Raw genomic sequence first — 21420 nt, forward strand, 5'->3', positions numbered from 1 at the left:
GGTACAATAGAATATATATATATATATATATATATATATACAATAGGACTGTGGAAATTGTTATTGAAGCAAACATGTTCCTGTTGAGGAATTTATAGGTCCATTGATAAAAGCAGAAATCCTCAATGACTTCTTGACTAGCAAGAAAACCAGTCTGACAAAGTCTGTTGTCTGCGCTAAATACTTTGTCGACTTTACAAAGCTGATATGAATCTATTGAATGACCACAATCAGAGACTGTGTGATCCACAGGAATGTGGTTACATACTCTTACTTAAGTGGGATTTTTCATGCAGGACTTGTAATGGAATATAGCGTTGTGGTGGTACTTTTACTTAAGTACTCAAATTTCAAGCACTAACTGCAAATTGATTTCCACTTTGTGCAGCTTAGAGAACTATTGAATAGTAAGTAAGTAAACAGACATTTAGCTTTTGATGTTGAAGAATAAACTACAGGTTCCTGTGGCAGCTTTACAATCATTGAGGTGCACAATGATACATGGGCCCTTCAGAACAACAATGGAACCACTAACTGAATCAGTTTCTTTTTAATTATTTAATGTACCAATTTACATTGACATTTTTTCAAAATTAAATCACTAATGACTAAAAGTAATCTACAGAAAATACAGTTGACTTTTTCCCACAGTGAAGCTTTGCTTTCCATCTCTGATGAGTGAATATCAGTTATAGTCAGTACGTTGTATTGAGGATTGTATCAGTGTTTCTTGTAGTAAACTATGTTTTTGACTTTTCAGTGCTGACAATCATGAGGCTGCAGAGTCAGGTGAACACCTACAGAGACTGCTGTCAGACCTCCGGATTTTACAAACCACCAAGGTAACCCATAAGTCTCTCCGTGTAACCTTTAAGAAAAATACTTGGGTTGATGGTGACATAGAGGGAACAGATGTAGGACTTCTGAGAATCTGACTTGCTCTGAGATAGTAAAAGAAAAATGAAAAAGTGGAAGAGACACAGACACTTAGTACAAATGAACAGAAACAAACTGTGAAAAAAAAAAGTGCTTCTAATGGTGTCAGAGCTCACAGATGACCTCACAACCATGGAGAAAAGAGCAGGAGGAACATGTCTGTGGCTGACTGAGAAGAACCAGACAAGTACCAAACTGAACACGGTGGGGAGGGAACATGGTGTCTGCAGCCGTTACTGAGGGAAGAGTCTGAAAATGTGTCCCGTATCATACAATGTGTCTTCTCTCTGTTCCTCAGTTTTTCACTGATCTGCACATCCAGCGCCAAAACCTTGAAAAAGAAAACCAAACTGAACTGCTACAATTTCTAGTGAGTTCACTTTTTATATAACATATTTTAGTGGTGTTTTTTCTTTCGCTGAAGCATATCTAATTTTTTTTTTTTTTTTTTTTTTTTTTTTTTAGATTAAAGTGGAGGAACTACCTCATGATCAGGCTGTGGTCAACAGTAAGTCTAGCATGTTTAGCTTTAGATTGGGTACATTTTAATTTGCTTATTAATGGTATTTTTCTGCCAGCTCTGCAGAACACTTGGCAATTACTGACACAGGAAATCCTGCTGTGGGCTCATCAGTTGTTCTAAATGTATTCTTACAGGTCTGCAAAACAACTTGGATACAAAAACCGAGGAACAGCAGTACTGATCGGACTCTGTTACTTCACTCTGTGAGTGATGAAGATGTATTATCAGTACTGTAGCATTGTCAGACATCATTTCCTACCAGCCCATGTTCTACTCAGGTGGTGAGTCCTTTCACGTGGCCCGGGACGCATTTAATGTCCACGATGCAAAGGGAATGTGTCCACATATGTCTCAGACTAGCTCAGATCTCGATGCTTCCTGGTCGCCTTTACACCAGTACTCCTATCTGTTGATGCCAGATGTGAACAGGCTTTTTGGATCTTCTGGGAAGCGAAGTCTAGCAACGCAGCTGTGATCAGATCTTATCACCATAGGTTCTGCCAAAAGAGAGCAAACCAGACATCTTTCCTCATGTTTATTTAAAGTTCAGGCCAATGAGACAGGAAATGGCATAGCTTCAGCCATGATGAACTTCATAAAAAAAGTAGTATATAGTGTGATGTAGCCCTGGATAAACTGTAGAAAACTGAGTAAAAACAGCTCATATTGAATAAACACTTATGGTCTTCAAATGGAATTGTTTACTTTTAACAGTATGTCTCATCACATTTACACAAACATTTCTTTTAACTATCTCACACTGAATATAGATTTCCCACCATATTTTAATTCTTCATTCCTCGCTTTATGATCGCAGTGTAAACCTTGCTCAGTCTCTTCCTGCTGTACCAGCGACATTCCTGTAAAAGTGGGCAACGAACACCGGGTCGCGTTCTTCCAGCACATGTAGGAAATGATTCCTCTCCTCCTCTCCCCAAGACTCAAACCACTGGGTCCACAGGCGCAGCTGGCATTCAAAGATGTTTGGGAGTCTGTCTTTTACCTTGTCACGGTACAAACAGAGAAAGCAAGAAGTTAAATGTTGGAAATGACTTTTAAGTGAGACAAGTGAGAGTGAGGGAACATACCTGAAGAGTGCTCAGTGAATCTAGGAGGGTGCACACCTTCCCTGGCACAGCTTTTCCCAGGAGGTCCTGCAGGAACCGCTCCCGCTGAGGGTGGGTCCAACCCTGGAACCAGCTCAGCACACACCGCTGCTCCTGGAGGGTTACATAGGAGATGGGCTCTCTGACTTGAGCTGTACTCAGGGAAGCACAGGACAGGTTTTCAAGGCTGGGAGGGCTGGATACACCCTGGGGAGCTGATGGAAAACAGTCCGGGCCGGGCGAAGAGAAACCGGGCCAGTCGTGCGTTGCCATGGTCGCAGGGCTGCGAGAGCTGCACAGGATGTCTGCGGCTCCAAGTCTCTGGCTGTCAGTCGGATGCAGTTGATTTGAGCCTTGACTGACTTGGCTGAACCACGACATCTTTGAAAAGTTTGTTTCAGCCTGACAAAAGTTAGAAATTCCTCTGCTGAAAGTTAATGAGCAGTGACAGCTGCTGAGGGAGACTCCTCTGGTCTGTACAACGTTTACATGTAGCTTAGCTTATATCTATGCAATACAACCATTACACTCGGACTTTAAAGCCAGCATTACTTTATAATAACTACTCTTAACATATCTGGCTGTGAGCACCAGCCTTTGTTTTTTTTTTTAAAGGTAAATCACCTTATTGTCCACATATTTGAAGGCAGAGGTGCTCAGCAGGAATCGTGCTAAGCTTTGGCGAACAGATAAATACAGGAAGCAGACGGCGCAGTTAATTGGCTTTGTCGGAAATCAAGCTTGCGCCGGTTTTACGCAAAATTTATTAACAAATAAAGATATCAAAATAGTATATATATAGCAAATATATTAATAAGAGCTGAAAATAAATTTAGTGCGTGAAAGGTTTTAAATGTTAAAAAAAAAACTACGTTTTTTTTGTTTTTTTTCTCTATTTGACTGGGCGGAAGTCGTCATCGATGACGCTCGGTGGAGGAAGGCGTTGCTCGTCGCTCTCGCTGGGAACTGACTAGAGGAACGGAAAATGGCGGACCTCGAAGACGTTACGCTGGACGGGAGACCGCTCCAGTCCCTTCGAGTAGCGGACTTAAAAGCTGCTCTTGAGGAAAGAGGGCTGTCGAAGAGCGGCCAGAAGAACGCGCTCATCAAAAGACTCAAGGGGGTGAGCGCTACCGCGAAATGCGGCGCCGCGGTCGCTGCGAGCCGACGTTTATTAACGATGAGACGGGCCGATGCTCTCTCGAGGGCCGACGACCGAGGCTCGTTACTGCCGAGCTCGGTGGAGTTGTCGAGCTTAATGTCCAGCTGGGGGAAAAAAAAAACCGGCGGCGTTTTAGCTTTTCAGAAATGTACCGACCGGAGCAAAGACCGGGAGTTGAGTGAACTTGGTGGCTCATTTCAAAGTGTGTGTCGGGTTATGTTGTCCTGTTAGCTCGTTAGCTCCCGTGGCTAACGCTGTGAGTTTGAACGGTGGCCTCAGCGACTGGCTCGCCGCTACGTATGTTGTCCTTAATGATGTGTGCGCCGTCGGTGGGCTGTGAGTTTTACACCGGTCAGCGTCCTTCCTAACAGCCGGGCGAGTTTTTAAAGCAGCCAACACCTCTGTTTTAATTTGACTTTAATACGTTTTACTTGAATGTACGCATTTCACCAAATTTAGGAATAGTTTTCTTTAAAAAAAAAAATGAACCCCGGGCACCACATGTCCAGAGACGGTTTGTTTACATTGCGACAGGGATTTATCTACCTTATCTACTCCGCCATGAAAGCTGAGGAAGTCTTTTCTCTTCTTAACTGAAATCTGCAAGTGGCGATTATATTTGTTTTCACTGTTGAAAACGTTTAATTTGTAGATCTCACACGGCAAATCCGAATAATGTCTTGTTGACTTCAGACGTTTAATCACACTTGATGCTGCAATATCTGCTGTCAGCCAGCACCCTTTCAAGATCCCGCTTAAAATATAGACGTTGTGGAGTTGTGTACAACTGTGGCACAAAAGGTAGGCTTTCCCATGATACTGGCTGCAATCCCAATACATGTGACATATGTTATTAAACTTGACACTACAATAAGTATTTTTTTGGTCAAAATGCTCGTTTGCACATGCCAAGTGAAAGAACATGAGCAGCAGAATCTAAGGCACACTGCACAGCTTACAGTGAGTGTCAGGGAAATAAAAAACAATTTATGAAATTTAGTCGAGTAACTTTTGTTTTCTTTTTGTAACCCTGTCCGGATTATTCCCTGTCTGGTTAGCTTTCTACCACAACTTGTGAGTTGCCTTGCGTTGATTGTCTGTGATGAGTTTCCAGCTTACATTTTGTCTTTTCGACCAGGAAATATTAGATATCATCCTCTTCCCCTTTTCTGCAAGTTTTCTGGTTGTTCACTCCCGTAGCCTGTTTCAAAGGCCAAATTCTCAATATCTAACATCACTAAATAAAGAGAAACAGTGATAATCAGTGATGTTTGGCACATTTATGTTGCTGGCATGCCAAGACACAAAGAAACTCAATTATTTGTCAAGGACAAAAATATTGGCAGGCATAACAAAACTTAAAACTGCACACAGTACAATAACCAAGTTGTCTCTGGAACAATGCTTTCCTTAGTTACATTGTATAATTAAAGTCTCTTGTCTCAATAACAGGCTCTCATGCTGGAGAATTTGCAGAGGACCTCCACTGCTCATATTGGACTCCAGCCAAACTCACAGGTAAGAGTCTCAAAGATACTTTTGATATAATCCCAAAGGCTCCTCAGAAGTTATAACCCCTGTAGTATGCATGTCAAAGTGTGCGTTAGCACAGTTCTCATAAATGTCTGCAAAAAGTAGAAGGAAGTGGCCTTGAAGGCGTGCATTGTATTTTAAATTTTCTCTCTGTATTTAGATTGGTGAGGAAATGAGCCAGAACAGCTTTATCAAGCAGTATCTGGCTAAACAACAGGAGCTCCTGAGGCAGCGTCTGGAGAGAGAGGCTCGCGAAGCATATGAAACCAACGGTGAGTGTTGTCAGAATCCTCGACTGCTGTTACGCAAGTTAGTGCACACTTTGCGGATCATTATGCAAATGCTTGTGATTTTAATTTACTTGTCTTTTGTGAGCAGAGCAAGAGGACCATGCAGAAGTTAACAACAGTACTTCATGTCCTCCTCCAGCCCAGGTGAGGCAACACTTTGTTTTCCTACCTATTGTAATCTGTCACATTTTCTCATCTTTTTATCTAAAGATTTTCTGAGCTCTAAAAGATGATGCACCTTTTAAAGGAACCGGCTGGTACGGGTTACATGGAAAGGTTGGTGCCATAATTCTCCACAATAAGTCTCTGCTCCCTTTCTGTTCTCATCAGGATGTCACACCAGCCACGGCTGAGCAGCACAAGCCACCTGGCCCTTCTGATGGAGAGGGATTGTTTGGTGCAGTGAATGAGGGACAAGGTAACAGGAACCAGGAGGCTGACATGTCCAGTCCACCTGCTTCTGGCTCTGTTGCCGTGCACATTCCTGGTGGTGAGCATCGGCCAGAGAGGGGCTCTGCTTCCAGCGAAGTTGCAGGTGACAGCGATGATGAGGACAGCGAGGATGGGGAGGAGGACGGTGACGATGACGATTGGGACAGCGGTGCTCGACGGAGAAACCTCAGAGAGCCAGCCAGAGTGCCTGCAGCACGGGAGAGGTCCGGAGCGTCCTGTCAACCGCAGCAGCAACACATCCCTTCCCTTTTGTCTCCTCAGCTGCGCCAGCCAACACCTCCTCCCTCCCCACCTCCAGAGTTATCATTCCCCCTGCCCGACACCCCTAAACAGAGCCCACCTAGCCCAGATGTTGCCCCAGCTAGGCGCTCACCCAGCTCTTCCAGCTCTGGTTCTTCCAGCAGCGGCAGCCGCAGTAGCAGCCCCGAGCCACAGAGGAGTGGACATGCCGAGCGCAAACCCGGCCCGCTGACCCTTTTGGCGCGTAAAATGGAGTCAGAAGGTGCTTTCTCCGGAGCGGGTTGGCATGGCGCAGATGGGGAAGGCGATAGACAGGACAGCAGTTCGCCCTCAGCTGCATTGTTTCTAGGCAGAGGGCCTCCTGAGGGTCTGGTGTCTGCCATCACTCACACAGCCAACACTGCTGGCCATGTATCATTTCCCATGATTCCCGGCACCAACCAGGGTATCATGGGAGCCCATATTCAAGTACCTGTGAGTGTGCTCAAGGCAACTGCAGCAGAAGAGAGGGACAGAGAGAGGGAGGCTGAGCTAGTGAGAGAAAAGGCAGCCGAGCTGGAAAGGCAAGAGAAGCTGAGAGAACGAGCGATGGAGGAGGAGCAGCGGGAAAGAGCTCTCTTACTGGAGAGAGAGGAGAAGGAGAGAGCTCTGGAGAGAGAAAGATTTGAGCGACAGCAGGCCTTAGAAAGAGAGGAAAGAGAAAAGGCTTTGCAGCGGGAACGGGAACTTGCTCTAGAACAGGAGAGGCAGGAGAGGGAAGAGCAAGAGCGAGCCTTAGAGCTGGAGAGACAGAAGGAGCTCGAAAGACAGAGAGCCCTGGAGCAAGAACGCCTGCAGAGAGAAAGAGAGGAGAGGGAGAGGCGAGAGAGAGAAGAGAGGGAGAGAGCCATGGAGCTAGAGAGAGCCAAGGCTTTGGAGCTAGAGAGGTTAGAGAGGGAGAGAGCTCAAGAGGCTGAGAGAAAGGAGAGGATGGAGAGAGAGAGAGCTCTGGAGCAGGAAAGGTTGGAAAAGGAAAGGTTGGAGAGGGAGAGAGCCTTGGAGCAAGAGAGACTAGAGAGAGAGAAAGCCTTGGAGCAGGAGAGACTAGAGAGAGAGAGGGTTTTGGAGCAGGAGAGAATAGACCGTGAGAAAGCCATAGAGAGAGAGAGGATAGAAAGAGAAAAGGCTCTCGAGCAAGAACAACTGGAGAGGGAGAGGAGGGAAAAAGAAAGGATTGAAAGAGAGCGAGCAGCAGAGCAAGAGAGGATAGAGAGGGAAAAGGCCCTGGAACGAGAAAGGGAGGAAAGGGAGAAGGCGGAGAGAGAGGCTGTCCTGGAACAGGAGAGGTTGAGGAAGGAAAGAGCTGAGAAGGAGAGGAATGAGAGGCTGGAGAGGGAGAAAGCTCTAGAGCAGGAGAGGATGGAGAAGGAAAGAAAGGAGAAGGAGAGGGCTTTGGAGCAAGAGAGGGAAAGAAAGGAGAAGGAGAGGGCTTTGGAGCAAGAGAGGGAAAGAAAGGAGAAGGAGAGGGCTTTGGAGCAAGAGAGGGAAAGAAAGGAGAAGGAGAGGGCTTTGGAGCAAGAGAGGGAAAGAAAGGAGAAGGAGAGGGCTTTGGAGCAAGAGAGGGAAAGAAAGGAGAAGGAGAGAGCTGTGGAGCAAGAGAGGGAAAGAAAGGAGAAGGAGAGAGCTGTGGAGCAAGAGAGGGAAAGAAAGGAGAAGGAGAGAGCTGTGGAGCAAGAGAGGGAAAGGGCTCTTGAACAGGAGAGGTTGGAGAAGGAGAAGGCCATGCAGAAAGAAAAGCAGGAGCAGGAGAGGTCACTGGAACAAGAAAAAGAGAGAGCAAGGATGGCTGAAAAGGAGAGGGAGAGTCACCTGCCTCCATCAAAACGTGGTCGAGAGATCGGTCCCACCCACCAGCCCACTCCTCCCCCCATCTCCACAGGACCATCTCAAAAGTCATCGACAGAGGCAGGAGAGAAGGAAGATGTTCCTGCTCCGGTGTCCCGGAGTGAAGGCCAAGCAGCAGAGTCCGGTACCCCCATGTCTCCACACTCCTCGTTCAAGAAGTTCCGCTTCCTAAGGGACTCCCCACTTCAGCCTCAACCCTCACCAACCTCCTTGGTTATAAAGCGGCCCCGTACCTTCTCTGATAGCCCTCAGCCTTGGGCCTTGCCCGTCTCCTCACCCACCAGTGTTGGGGAACGCCAGCCGGAGGGACACCACCCTTCCACTGAAAAGGAAGATCCGCAGAGACGGACAAACCAGGGGGACGCTGCAGGAAACCCGTCTAAGAAGGAGACCGGGCTCAGTGCTGCTCCGGGCCACAGTCCTAAAGAAGAAGGGGCCACAAGGCTCGTATCGGAGGACAAAGAACAGGCCGCCTCAGCGAAGACTGCACAGGCTGCCAAGGAGTCCACCAAAAAAGCAAAAGAAGGGGACGAAAACAAAGGCTCCTCGAGGCCAGTGGATGCTGCAGAGCGGAGGGGAAGAGATGCAAAGAAGGAAGAGAAACCAAGGAGACAAAGATCATCGTCTAATGATTCCTCTTCCTCAGATTCGGACTCTGGGTCTTCATCATCTCAGTCTTCTGACTCATCAACATCATCTCAAGAGAAAACCAGCTCTACCTCCAGAGGTAGAAGGGTAAGTGGACTAAAAATATCTTTGTTTGTCACTGACTTACAGAAATAAAGACTTGTCCTCGGCAGAATTACATCAAACATGTATAAATTGAATTAACTACAGTAGTCCGCTCCTTTCCTTTGTTGGGATAAACAGTTGTTGGTGCATAACTGTGCATTAAACACACAGTTACAAAGCGGTAGTCTATCACTGAGTCGGCCGTATTCATGTGGTGTGCAACCAGCTCTGATAGGACATACAGGACCCCCGTTTTCCCGCTGACGCTAAAAATGCCTCGTATCCATAAGTAAAGATATTACTGATAGTTCCTCAGCTCAATAACTACGATCTCAGCTGCAGCTGTGTTTGTTACAAAAATAAGAGGATGAGGTATCGGCCCTCCAATATGGGAATTACTTTACTGAATAGCAGTGATCTCTGTTTCGTAAACTTTATCTACACAGAAACTAGAGCAGGCTCTGTATATTTTTTAGTTCAAGGCATAAAATGTTACGCTGCTCTTTATTTCTTTTAGGAGGAGAAACGTGAAAGAGATTCTTCACCAGTGCACCGGGTGCCAGGAGAGGCTCGGGCTGAGGGTTTAAAAGAAACCCGAAAAGACACGTCTGCAGCGAAGAGTGACACAACACCAGATGGAGACAGTCTCACTAAGGTCAGTCGCTTTTAGGTCAATGCACCTCCACATTTAGCTTTTTTTGTGATAACCAGATATTTCTACATCTTGGGAAAATCCCACATAAGCGATTTCCCCAAAAAACGAAATATGCTACAGACAAATGCCTTCATGGTTTTACACTTGCCAATTGTTTTGCCGTTGGTGGTGTTGCCGCCTCCACATCTGCAGAACAACAATGATTCAGGTTTTCTCAAAAGGCCTTTTGAGGAAGTTTTTAAATAATTTATTCCAAGCTGCGACAGACGGTAAAACATTCCCAGAACTATTGTTCCACGCCACTGACCCAAAATTAATGTCTTAATTGGTTAATCTATCAATTTATTCATCCATTCATATTCTGCTGCTTATCCAATCAAGGTCATGTTTATTGGTTATTTAATTATGTAATTGACAGAACAATATTCAGTAACTAGTTTGACAATTAATTAATCATTTTCAGTAATTTTTCAAGCAAAAATGCCGAAAACGTTTCGGCTCCAGTTCCTCAAATGTGAAGCTTTGCTGCTTTTTTGCTATATTGCAGTGAACTGAATATTGCAGCTGCAAGGAGCAACATATCGTTTATGTTTTGTTTTATGAAACACTTTATCATTAAAAAACTTTACCCTGCAAAAATTACAAAATAATCTGCAGATTTATTGGATGATGAAGATAATCATGCCTAAATCATATTATTTGGACTATACCTGGAAATAATGACAATAACAAATGGCAATTAAGTATAAATAAATTGAAATACTTCAAGTTGCAATTAGCAAATATTTGTAACTTAACCTTCTCAACAGGTTTTTTTTTTTATGTTACTTTGTTTTTACAGTATGCCCAAGAAAGTGGCGATGCTGCACCGTAACTAAACAACTCTCACCGACAGTATACAGCGTATTGTTTTGCATCTTATTCCATTTCCTGCTCTTTTTATTGTTTGCAGAAACGGTTCACTGAATCGCCAACTAGAGAGGAGACACGTCGGAAGAAGAGAACGGACAGCGAGGGAGAGAAGGACAAACAAAGGTCTGGTTCTCACTCTTTGTCTTCTGAAACATCCTGTACTCTGTGTGTGTGTGTGTGTGTGTGTGTGTGTGTGTGTGTGTGTGTGTGTGTGTGTGTGTGTGTGTGTGTGTGTGTGTGTGTGTGTATAAAGCTGACACACACACACACATACACACAGGGGTGAGTGACTCTGTGTCCTCACACCATGTACGTCTGCAGGCTTTGAACAGGAGTCCAGTGAGCTCTTTTGGACATCTGCTTTATTGTCATTAAAGTGAGATTCCTTCATCCAGCGGTTCAACAGCTGGACCGGACACATCAGGACTGCAAAAGTTGAAAACAGACAAGGGTTGTACTTTTTAAAAGAATTTGGATTACTTCAAATGTGAAATAAGAAATCGGTTTGCCGAAGGTGGTTGAGTTGGTAGTTGGTCGCCTGTGTCTCGGTGTCATTCGTCCTTTTGTTTTCCTCAACAGACCCTCATGTGCAACAATATACAAACCAGAGGAATGGATCCTGTAGATGTGATGTGATTATTCGTTTCCAGTTTAATGTCACATGCAGAGGCAGCTCTGTCCAAATAACACTTTAATTTTAGTGAGTAAAATTCTGACCCAGGGAAACCTTTCATTCTGGTCTGCAGTGTTTGTTCAAACACTTTCTCCGACAGACGAGCGTCTCGTTTTTATGCATCGTACATTTTTCTATAAAAACTCAGAATGGAAATGTCAGCGGACATCAGAGAAATGTCCTTTTTCAAGGTGCTGCTTTAGAATATTTGGGCAACTCACTATGAAGTATGCCTCCACTGAACTAAAATAATAATAATAAAAAAACACATCACAGTGTGCTTGTTCACAGAGGAAGCAAATAACCAAAGTGTTCGATCAGGTAAGGTGGGAGGCAGCAATGTCATTTCTTGATGAGTTTACGAGCCCTTGTTCTTGTAACATTAGCTGATGTAAACATGCTGACTGGCATTTTCTTTGTCAGAGTTTTTTTTTTTTTTTTACATGAATATAACTTTTCAGGATGTTTATGGAAACATCCACATTGACCAAACACACTCCCCATTTTGTTCTGGAGAAGTTGAGAAGATTAATTTTACAACAATGACTTTGAACTCTGCCAGGAAGTCTCTGGTGCTCTCAGAATATACTCCAGGTTTAATGTGGGCTTTTCTGAGCACGGATAGAGAAGTCTGCATTATTATTTTAAATTACACAATTTCTGAAAACATGTTTTTGTTTTTTATAAACCTGCTTCATGAATATCGAATTAAACTGAAACTCATTGTGACTGGAGAAACTGTTTTGGATCCCGTTTCTCAGGAAAGCACTTTAGTTCAAAAGAAATGTTCAGCTCGTTAGGAGGCCTTTGTTCGTCGTGTGAAATGCTTTATTATAATCTCACTTTAACACTGCCATCCCATCATTAAAATCCCGCGCCATTGCAGTCTGATGCTCTGTAAATAGCATATCGACAGTATATAAAAGCGTGTAATAAAACCGTGATGTGACGCTGCTGTTCCAGGCCGGGGTTGAATTTCCCATCAGGCGATTGATGCGACCACCCTGAATCCGGCGTGCTTGACAAGATGCGGGTCCTTTTTATACATGATTATTATTTTTTATTTTTTTTTCCATTCGTTGCAACATGGCTGTGCTCTGTCGGCGGATCTAGCGGCTGATGCCGGCCTTCAGTTTGCCACACGGCGGTTCAGCTGAACAGCAGGCGACGCCTCGCTCCGAGGCAGGTTTTGGTTGACAGCCGATGCGGTCATGAGTGTGTCTGAAGAGGAGTAGTCTTCGGCGAGAGGAAGAAAGATCGCAGGGACGGAAGAGAGGCGGCTCGTTGCGACGCAGTCGGTTTAGCAGCGGTCGCAGCCCGAGCTGCGTTTGGACGGAGCGCGGCTCGTGTCTTCGCTGCGGAGTTCCCCGAGTCGGTTTCAGTGGGAGTGGGTGGAGGTGTTCACGCGTGCGTCCATGAGGACGGTGTAGCAACGTGAGGCGCGCGCTCATTTGTCAGGTACCGTGCGGCGGTCGGCGAGCCTTTGGCGGGGTCCGGGTGGACCCAGCGGGGCTCCGGGTGGACCCAGCGGGGCTCCGGGTGGACCCAGCGGGGCTCCGGGTGGACCCAGCGGGGCTCCGGGAGGACCCAGCGGGGCTCCGGGAGGACCGGTGGCTCTGCACCTCTTTATTCTTCTTCTCTGCGGCTCACGTCTACGACCCCGTTAGGAAAATGTCGAGCCGCGCATTTGAGTGTGGTCAGCGACGTGTGATGCGTTCAGGCGCAGTTATTTTAGCGTCACCTGGTGTCTGCATGTACAGTGGGGTATAGTTTAACCTGCAGAGCTTGAAACACGTTTTTAACGCTGTGTTGCAGTTCTGTAATGTGTGTGTGTATAAAGATCATTTATTATTTACATGAATGTTGGTTGTATTTTATGAGATTTAAACAAATACAGTCGTGCTTTTGTAGGTTTAGCACACTTGACTACGAATCGTGGGCTTCACATAAGTGCAGACAAATTACAAAAGCATCCTATAATACTTGTGGTTGAACAGTCCTATTTTGAGGGGGTGTGTTCATCACATTTTTTATTATTCATAAATGTGATTTTATTTTGTCATTAAGCTGTAATAATCTGCTTGGTGTCTTTTGTGAAATGATGCACAGCTATAATTGTTTAGCTGAAATAAGTTTTTTTTTTCATATCATTATGTTATAATCTTATTTTAAAAATGAATGTCAACCTTCATTCTCATGGTCTGTTCATCTGTTCCCTCGTCTCCCTTTGATATGCATTTTTAACACGATGCAGGCAGGTGAAGGAGACTGCCATGGCAGATCCAGAGAAGCTTCTTGAGACCAGCGAGGAGGTAAGGCAGCTGGAGATCCGCGGATCATCTTGGTCCCCAATGTTGTTGGTAACTGAGGACTTAAATGGATGGACCTGTTTCAGCCTTTTTAGATGCATCTGTGATTGACACGTTTTTTTATTAACCTGTTTACATTACACGATAGGACATTTGATTATATGTAGTTGGAAAGCTTTGCTTCATATTTAAAAATATTTCCATTAAATAGCTTAATGAGTCCTTTTCCAAAGTAGTAAAATGTGTGTAGGAAATTACAATTTTGATTTGGCTGTTTGTAAAACCTTTGTTGGCACTGTCATCGGCAGAAACAGCAAGGGCATTTTCTCACTGTGGCTGATGTTTAAACCCCAAATGATTGCTTTGTTATAAAGGTGCTCATGCCTCTTCCATTGCCCCTATTGGTACCTGCATACTACCTCTGCCACTACACTACTGCTACTGCTGCACCTGTTCCACTGTCCCCAAGAATCCAGAGTTGACCACAGATAAGCCCCCAAGGCTGCACTACAGAGGGACACCCCTGGCAACAAAGGCGGCCTCATTTCCATCGATATGGCCAGCGAGAGCTTTTAATCAGACCAGATGATTCAATCGAGGGGTTGGCTAGTCACCGTTGGCCACCTCTTGTAACCCGTTATCTACTTATCTGGTTCTGTGTGCTTAAAATCTACACGAAGGACACAAACGCGGAGATGTGCTCCCATCAAGTTAAAGGTGTCTGAAACGGTTTCAAGAATGGAGTGTTTTTTTGATGGTTACACTTAAAGACATTTCACAATAACATCCAGAACAAAATGTGGGCCTCATGGATTATGAACTGGAACATTATTGAAAGGACTTTTGGATTGTGTTCATCTATTGGAACCAGCAAAATACCCGTAAGCACCCTTCCTGGATACTCAGGGATTTTTCACCTTAAAGCTGCAGCGAGCTGGATACCTTTTTATTTAAACTGAAGAAGGACTTGCCATTTGAGTCCCCTTCACCAACAGACATCACAGGCGTTTTCTGACTCTTATGTCTGTCAGCATGAACTTCCTGCTTCCTCAAAACAACAACTGAACATTTACTCCAGAATTCTGGATCTGTTTGCACAATGACTGTTGAAAGCGTTCATCATCTGGCCTCCATCTATTTGGACTTTCATCGTTTGTTTCTGGCGTTAAAAGAGCCTGCTACATCTTTAATGGACTTTTGCCAAAACACCTGTGGATGACTGCTTTGGCCAAAAGCATTTCAAAGCCCCTGCCCAAACGAACAATTGAACCTATCCTGCCAGCCAACGAGCTTTCAGATTTCCATCCAAACACCTCAGCCACCATTGATTGGACCCTTGTTGCCTAGATACAGTACATGCAGTCGTGATTGGGCCATATCCAAACCAGTAAGGATCAGGTGTCAGTGGTACCAGGGAATAAGTAGATGTTTACTCAATGTTATATTTCATAGTTATTTTGAATGTGTAGTTTCCAGTCATATTTTTTTAGTCTTTGCAGGAGAGGCAGCCACTGAAAAGTTTATCTGATTGTGGCTACTGCAGTTTAATCCAAATATTCCTAAGCCTCAGTTTTATTATCAGTTTTAACTATTAATTCTGTGAAACTAATTGGAATTAATGTGTTCGTTCAGACACAAAGTTTTAAAATGGAAACATTATATTGATTGAATTTAAACTGTAGTATTTCCACTAGATCCTTGTGTGTTTGATAGAGACTGCACGTGCAGTATAATGTATTAAAGCAAGTTATATTCAGGGATCCACAACTAGAGTGATTTTAAAAAAAGAAAGAAAAAAAAAAGGCACATGGTTTATGTCAACACAAAAGCAACACAGCTTGGTGCCATCAGTAGATATGAATTTGAAAAACGACCCTGCACAGCAGTTTCTATCATTCATTCACAGTACCTACCCCACCCCCCACCCCCCCTCCTGTTATTGTTACACCTTTCCTCCAACCTGTCCTTGACCATTTGTCTGTCTGTCTGCCTCTCACCTCCCCCGTGTTTGTCGGGTTGTTTTTATCTTCTTGTGTTTCAGACACCAAAGGCCTTCTCAGCTCGTAAGATCTCTCTTAGCAGTGAGTACACCCTCCCGCCTGACTCTCCCTTTTTACCAGCATTCAGATCTGGTCATTGTTGTTGGGGTTGTGTCAGTCTCATTACATTAGCATCTATATCATTCACACCATTTTTATGGATTAGTATTATTACTCTGAGTTGGGAAGATAACATAAAAATCTGAAATGTGCATTGCATGATCATGATTTATATTTCAGGATGCAGCCACAACACTGTTATCTGCATGGGTTTGTTCTTATATCACGTGCTTATATTATATTATATTATATTATATAGTTTATTTTTTTTGATGTCTTACCAGGCAGTAAATCTTCCCCAGGCACCAGCAGTGCTGAGGGTGAACAGGAGTCTGGGGCTGTGGCCGGTCGCAAGAGGAGGTGGGGCTCCAGCACCGCTGTCACTGCCAAGAAACCTTCCATCAGCATCACCACGGATTCACTGAAGGTATTTGCAGCACAGTAAGACACACAGACAGGTGACACACTAAAGGGAAAACCTGAATCTTTGACCCCAACAGTGAGGAGCATTTTGCTGGCATGGTTTGAGTCCCCTTGTCTCCTTAGAGAGAAGGGTCACTGAAATTAACACAGTACAATAGAAACATTTACATCCTGATGCGAGTGGTTTCTTCCAGGATGACAATGCCCCCCCATTCATAGTGCACAAGGGTTCACTGAATGGTTTACTGACTATTAAAATGATGAGAATCATATGCCATGGCTGTCGCAGTCAGCTGATCTCAATCCAATTGATCACCTATGGTACATTTTGGGACAACTTGATAGACACCAGTCTCCCCCGCCATCATCAAAGTACCAAATGAGAGAATATCTTTTGGAAAAATGGTGCTCCATCCCCCCCTGCAGGGTCCTGGGACTTTCAGAAATAATGCAAAGGCACGTTGTAACTCGTCTTCCAGTCCATGAGGCCATACACCTTACGGAGACAATTTACATAAGTCTCAGTGAATTTTCCACCAATGTCTTTACGTTGCGGTTGTGAGTAACGCTCTTGTGCATACATAGATGCACAGCAAGACATCTGCACTGCCTCCCGCTTACGTGTTGCGTGTATGAAGGTCTATCTTGTTCATTTCCTCTCTCTTAGTCTCTGATCCCAGACATCAGGCCAAGTCCAGGCCAGGAGGCCGTAGTGGACCTCCATCCAGAGGAAGCCGTCCTCTCTGGGGCTGAGGATGAAGACAGGGAGCGCTCTGACCAGGACCTTCAGATCCGACGCACCGTCACACAGGTTAGCGTGCATCTCTTTCTGGTTCAGATCGATTGATTTGGAACTGGCGTCTTCACTTAGAAATGTTAAGTGAGGAAAGGGAAAATCTGAGGTTTATTGATGAAGGCTTGTGTTCTTGCCTCCCTTCTATCTAAAGGTGGTGCATTCGGAAAGCCAGGAGAACGGTCAGAAAGAGGTAAAGAGGAGCAAGCGTGAAGAGTTGGAGGAAGAAGATCTACTGGGAGAACGAGAAAGGACAAAGGCCCACGAAGAGCAGATGGACGCGTCCATTCCTGGAGACGTGGAACAACAGTCACCCACACATACCAGCCATGATGTAGAACTCAACACTGGTAATATGTCCACCACAACAAGGAGTTCTTCCAGCATTACAAGTCATTGAACAGACATTAAATAATCTACATAAAGTCAAAGGTAGTGGTACCATATTTGATCTGTTTCGATGCAATTTAGTCCTTTTTATATTGGAACTGATGCCTCTGGTTGCAGGCATTCTCCATCTAGTTCAGTTTACTAAAGTAGTTGAGCGAACAGGTGTCTTCATATGATGGCAACTCTAAAGAGAGTAAATGAGATCCTGTGTTGACTCTTCTTCATCCCAGTGACCCCCAGCGACACCCTCATACGTCGTTCCATCAGCCAGCAGAAAACTGGTGTTTCCATCACCATCGATGACCCTGTCCGCACCGCCCGGCAGCCCTCACCGCCTCGCGGCAAAGTCTCCACTATCGTTCACGTCTGCAACCTGGTGAGAGAACAAGTTCCACTTCAACACCAACATAATCGTGTGCGCTCGTTATGATAATGCGGCAAAGACGGAAAAAGCTGCCAACAAAGTGGTGTCGCCGGCGGTATTGCTAAATGTTTGTGCAGCTGTTGCCAGCGATCGCAGGCTTTCACCATAAACTGACCCGCTGCTCGTTGTCTCAGTGTACGTGTTTCTTTAAGTCCCGTCTGAAATGATGCCAGACTCTAAATACGCTCCACTAATGGAGCAGTTCCAGGGTTGAGTTTTAGATTTTTCTGGATCACCTATTTGTCACCTTTCAGGACCTCACATATCTTCATCTACACACTTCTATGAACCCCAGTGCATTATCTTTATAAAAAAGAAACCCCAGTCACTATGTACTTATGTACAGAAACATTTTGTAAATATACTCTTAAAACCGGTATTATTTCTGTTCAATGAATCTTTGTTATACATGCAATGCATATATCGAAATATGTAGTGTGTTTCTCTAGTATTGGTCACGCTTTATTATTTATGGTGTAAAACCGCCCTTTCCTAAATGCTCTGTAACATTGTGTGAAGGTGAGGCCCTTCACTCTGGGACAGCTGAAGGAGCTGCTCAGCAGGACCGGCACGCTGGTGGAGGACGGCTTCTGGATTGACAAAATCAAGTCCCACTGCTTTGTCACGGTGAGTTACTACAAGCATTTGTTGTTTTGAGGACGAGCTCAGAACCAGACTGCTTCTGGCCATCGAAAGTTTCTTCACCGTCTTATATCGCACTGCTTTTCTTTCCGTGTTTAGTACTCTGGCTTAGAGGAGGCAGTCGCCACGCGGGCTGCTCTCCACGGAGTGAAATGGCCTCAGAGCAACCCCAAAGTCCTCAGCGTTGACTTCTGCCAGCAGGATGAGGTAAGACCTCGTCCGTCTGTTTTCTGTCTTACGCCCACGATTCTCCGATATCTGTAGCCTGAGCATATCTCTGCTTTATAGTTGGACTTCCACAAAGGCTCGGGTGCAACCGACAGACCCGGAGGGGAGGACGAAGGGCCCGGCCGCGGTCGAACATCAGGGATTCCCTCTCTCCTCCCTGAGCGAGACCAGTGGGCCGAGCGCGAGCGCGAGATGGAGCGCCGGGAGCGGGCCCGGGCCGAGCGGGAGTGGGACCGAGACAAGGTCAGAGAGTTTGGAAAATCCGGGGACGAGAAGGAGGGAGGTCCCCGAAGGTCGCGCTCCAGAGAGAGACGACGTAAGGAGAGGGGAAAGAGCAAGGAGAAGAAGACGGAGAAGAAGGGTAAGACGTGGAGGTCGAAATTATACATATATTCATCAGATAAAGTAGACGTTTGTCTCATATTGTGTCTGTGTTTTCTGACAGAGAAAACTGCTGAGGATCCGCCTGCAAAGCTGCTGGACGATTTGTTCCGAAAAACTAAAGCAGCTCCTTGCATATACTGGCTTCCTCTTACAGAGGAGCAGGTGAGTTCCCAACCAGTTGTTGCTGTTGGTCTGCTGCCTTTACTGCATACGGTTTACACACTTGTGCCCGATGTCCAAGTCAACAGAAAGTTTACGAGTCTTTTAACTCTCCAGTTTGTTCAGCGGGAAGCTGCCCGAGCAGAACGGATGAAAGAGCGCGAGAAAAGGAGGAAGGAGCAGGAAGAGGAGGAGGAGAAAAAAAGGGAAGAGGAGCGCAAGGAGAGGATGAAGGCTGGAGGTGGCACAACAGGAGACCGGAGTGAGGGTGAGAAGGAGAAGGACAAGGACAAGGAGAAGGACAAGGACAAGGACAAGGACAAGGACAGAGAGAGGGACAGAGACCGAGGTAGAGACAGGGAGAGGGAGAGGGAGCGGGAGAGGGAGAGGGAGAACGACAAACGCAGGGATGGCTACCGTAGGCCGGGGGGCAGCGGGGCGGGGGGGGGCCGGCGCTCACGCAGCCGCAGCGAACCACGAGACAGGCGGCGCTAACGACCACCCGACTGATGGACCTGTCCCAGAGACCACCTTCTTCCATCAGCCTTTCACTACATGTACTTTGTTACAACTAAGACCCAACAGAGGACCAACTGATGTCGCTACCATGTCTCAAACTATCACCTTTTTTAAAGCACATCTACACCGACACAGTCATGCTTAAAGGGGACCATGAGTTTTGTTTTTTTTGCAGTGTTGTTTCCCAGAGTACTGTACGTCTCTCGCTCCTGTCAAGGTTTGATATATATTTTTCGTTATACCTTTGCCTCTCTTTTTCTTCGTTTTTCGTCTTGACGGCGTAGCAGTATGGCACGCTGGGTAATTTGAATTATTCATCCCGATGTTCCTCCCCCGTACGCCCCAAAGTGTAGGTGCCAATTATGATTTGCAATCGACTGTCGTCGCCTCCGTGTTTAACAGCTCTGCAATTCAGATGAGGAATCCTTTTGTTGCTGCATGTAGTTCAAGGCTATTGTTGCCGGTCCTGCCTGAGGAGCCGCTCTTCTGTGCGGTGGCTTGCAGAAATCGGAAAATATTGGAATCGGTGTGTTTGGCATTTTGTACAGACATATAAGATTACTTCAAATCGAGTCTTTAAATGAGGCAGCTGTGGGGAATTTTTCAACAAGAGTGGAATAACTACTAAGGCACTGCGGTGTTCCTCTCCCTCTGTTACGAGATGAGAAGATTCTCTGAGTCTGTCACACCCGACACGAGTCCTAATTATATCCTTATTGATTATCTTCTTCCCCCTCCTCCTCCTCCTCCTCCTCCTCCTCCAGTTCTCTTACCCTGTAGTGTCAATACAGGCCCAAGAGGGGAGGTTGCATTATATGTTTTCTCACCAATGGTTTTAATATTGTTTTTTTTAATCGTTATTTTATCATTTTAGTACGGAGATTTTTTTGTTTTGGTTTTTTTTTTTATTTCTTTGAGTACGCCTATCAGTGGTGAATGTACAAATAATAAAAATTGAAGTTTGAAATTGTTGTGCTGTTTCTTTTCCACTCTCCGTGCTATATAAAGTATGCGGAGTTCCTTCGACGCTCTCGGGCATAACTTCAGAAATATACATCCTTTGCACTGGCAAATACAGTCTTGTAGTTCCCGCTACCTGCTGTACACGTCCTGCAAGTTACTTCAGCGGTTATGCTCAGACTCCACAAGGTGTCAGTCACACCACGTTGCAGCTCAGCCCAGTGAAGACATTTAGAAACACACAGAATGACCTCATTCAGTCAAGTGACACTTCGCATATAAGAGCGAATACTTGAGGACACGGAAAGAATGCCAGCTGCTGGCACATCTCCCTCTTCCTCAGAGCTATGTTAAGGTTGACCAGTGGCATTTTCTTCAACTCCTATCCTCATCCTGTGGTGTCCTCCCACTTGAGAGCGTTTACCCTTTTTGCTGTCCCTCTTCGTGTCACTCACTCTTTCCTTCTCTCAGTCTGTTAGAAATCATGTATTTGCCCTCTTCAGTTGCCTTGTTCCATCTCTCCGGTCTTGACGTTTATCCTGCAGAGCTCAGCAATGCTCCTATGTAATTACGGCCCTATGGTCGCTGAGCAGAACATTTTTCTGCCCTGATGCAACTCCGTGTGTCTGGACTCTGCGAGGACCAGTGAATCTTTCACACTGGCATCTCTCTGGCAGCCAAAGAACACATTTCTAAGTGGGGCAGACGAGTTGAAACGAGAGCATCGGACCACTCGGAGATCTCTACTGACTACATTTAGGATGCTCAAGATACTTTTTTTTTTTTTTTATAAGAGAAGCGTGTTTGCGACGAGATGGAGTTTGGTTTTTTTAAGATAAGCTGGACGAACTGGATGGAGGACGAAGTGATGGCTGTAAAAAGGCATCGTTTCTGTAGAGATTGATATTAAAATGTGTCAAAGTGAAAAGCTACACATTTACTAGCAATATATAAACATCTAATAAATGGTTTAACTGTATATTGTACATAC

General features: G+C 45.2%; 2 protein-coding genes across 3 annotated transcripts; one reads left to right on the forward strand and one right to left on the reverse strand.

The window, feature by feature from the left end:
• Nucleotides 1-1979: 1979 nt before the first annotated feature.
• On the reverse strand, nt 1980-3266 carry cunh14orf119 (chromosome unknown C14orf119 homolog). The gene is made up of 2 exons (XM_069164408.1): nt 2548-3266; nt 1980-2462 (listed from the first exon to the last, which is right to left on the reverse strand). Exons 1-2 carry the CDS (start codon nt 2944-2946, stop codon nt 2289-2291), a joined length of 573 nt encoding a protein of 190 aa, XP_069020509.1. The 5' UTR covers nt 2947-3266; the 3' UTR covers nt 1980-2288.
• A 264-nt stretch (nt 3267-3530) lies between these two features.
• acin1a (apoptotic chromatin condensation inducer 1a) lies at nt 3531-20436 on the forward strand. Of its 2 annotated transcripts, none has more exons than XM_069164639.1 (18): nt 3531-3688; nt 5180-5245; nt 5421-5532; nt 5639-5694; nt 5881-8862; nt 9377-9514; nt 10467-10549; nt 13354-13411; nt 15450-15489; nt 15792-15934; nt 16598-16741; nt 16878-17073; nt 17344-17489; nt 18057-18164; nt 18279-18386; nt 18468-18768; nt 18853-18953; nt 19068-20436. In XM_069164639.1, the coding sequence occupies exons 1-18, from the start codon at nt 3551-3553 to the stop codon at nt 19443-19445; spliced, it is 5298 nt and encodes a 1765-aa protein (XP_069020740.1). In that variant the 5' UTR covers nt 3531-3550; the 3' UTR covers nt 19446-20436. The 2 variants fall into 2 exon arrangements, with proteins under 2 accessions (XP_069020740.1, XP_069020741.1); XM_069164640.1 differs by having other exon boundaries at nt 15810-15934.
• Nucleotides 20437-21420: the final 984 nt, after the last annotated feature.

This window comes from Embiotoca jacksoni, unplaced genomic scaffold (genome assembly GCF_022577435.1).
Source record: "Embiotoca jacksoni isolate LCO1_2020_lvr unplaced genomic scaffold, fEmbJac1.0.p SCAF_31, whole genome shotgun sequence".
NCBI classification, from domain to species: domain Eukaryota; kingdom Metazoa; phylum Chordata; class Actinopteri; family Embiotocidae; genus Embiotoca; species Embiotoca jacksoni.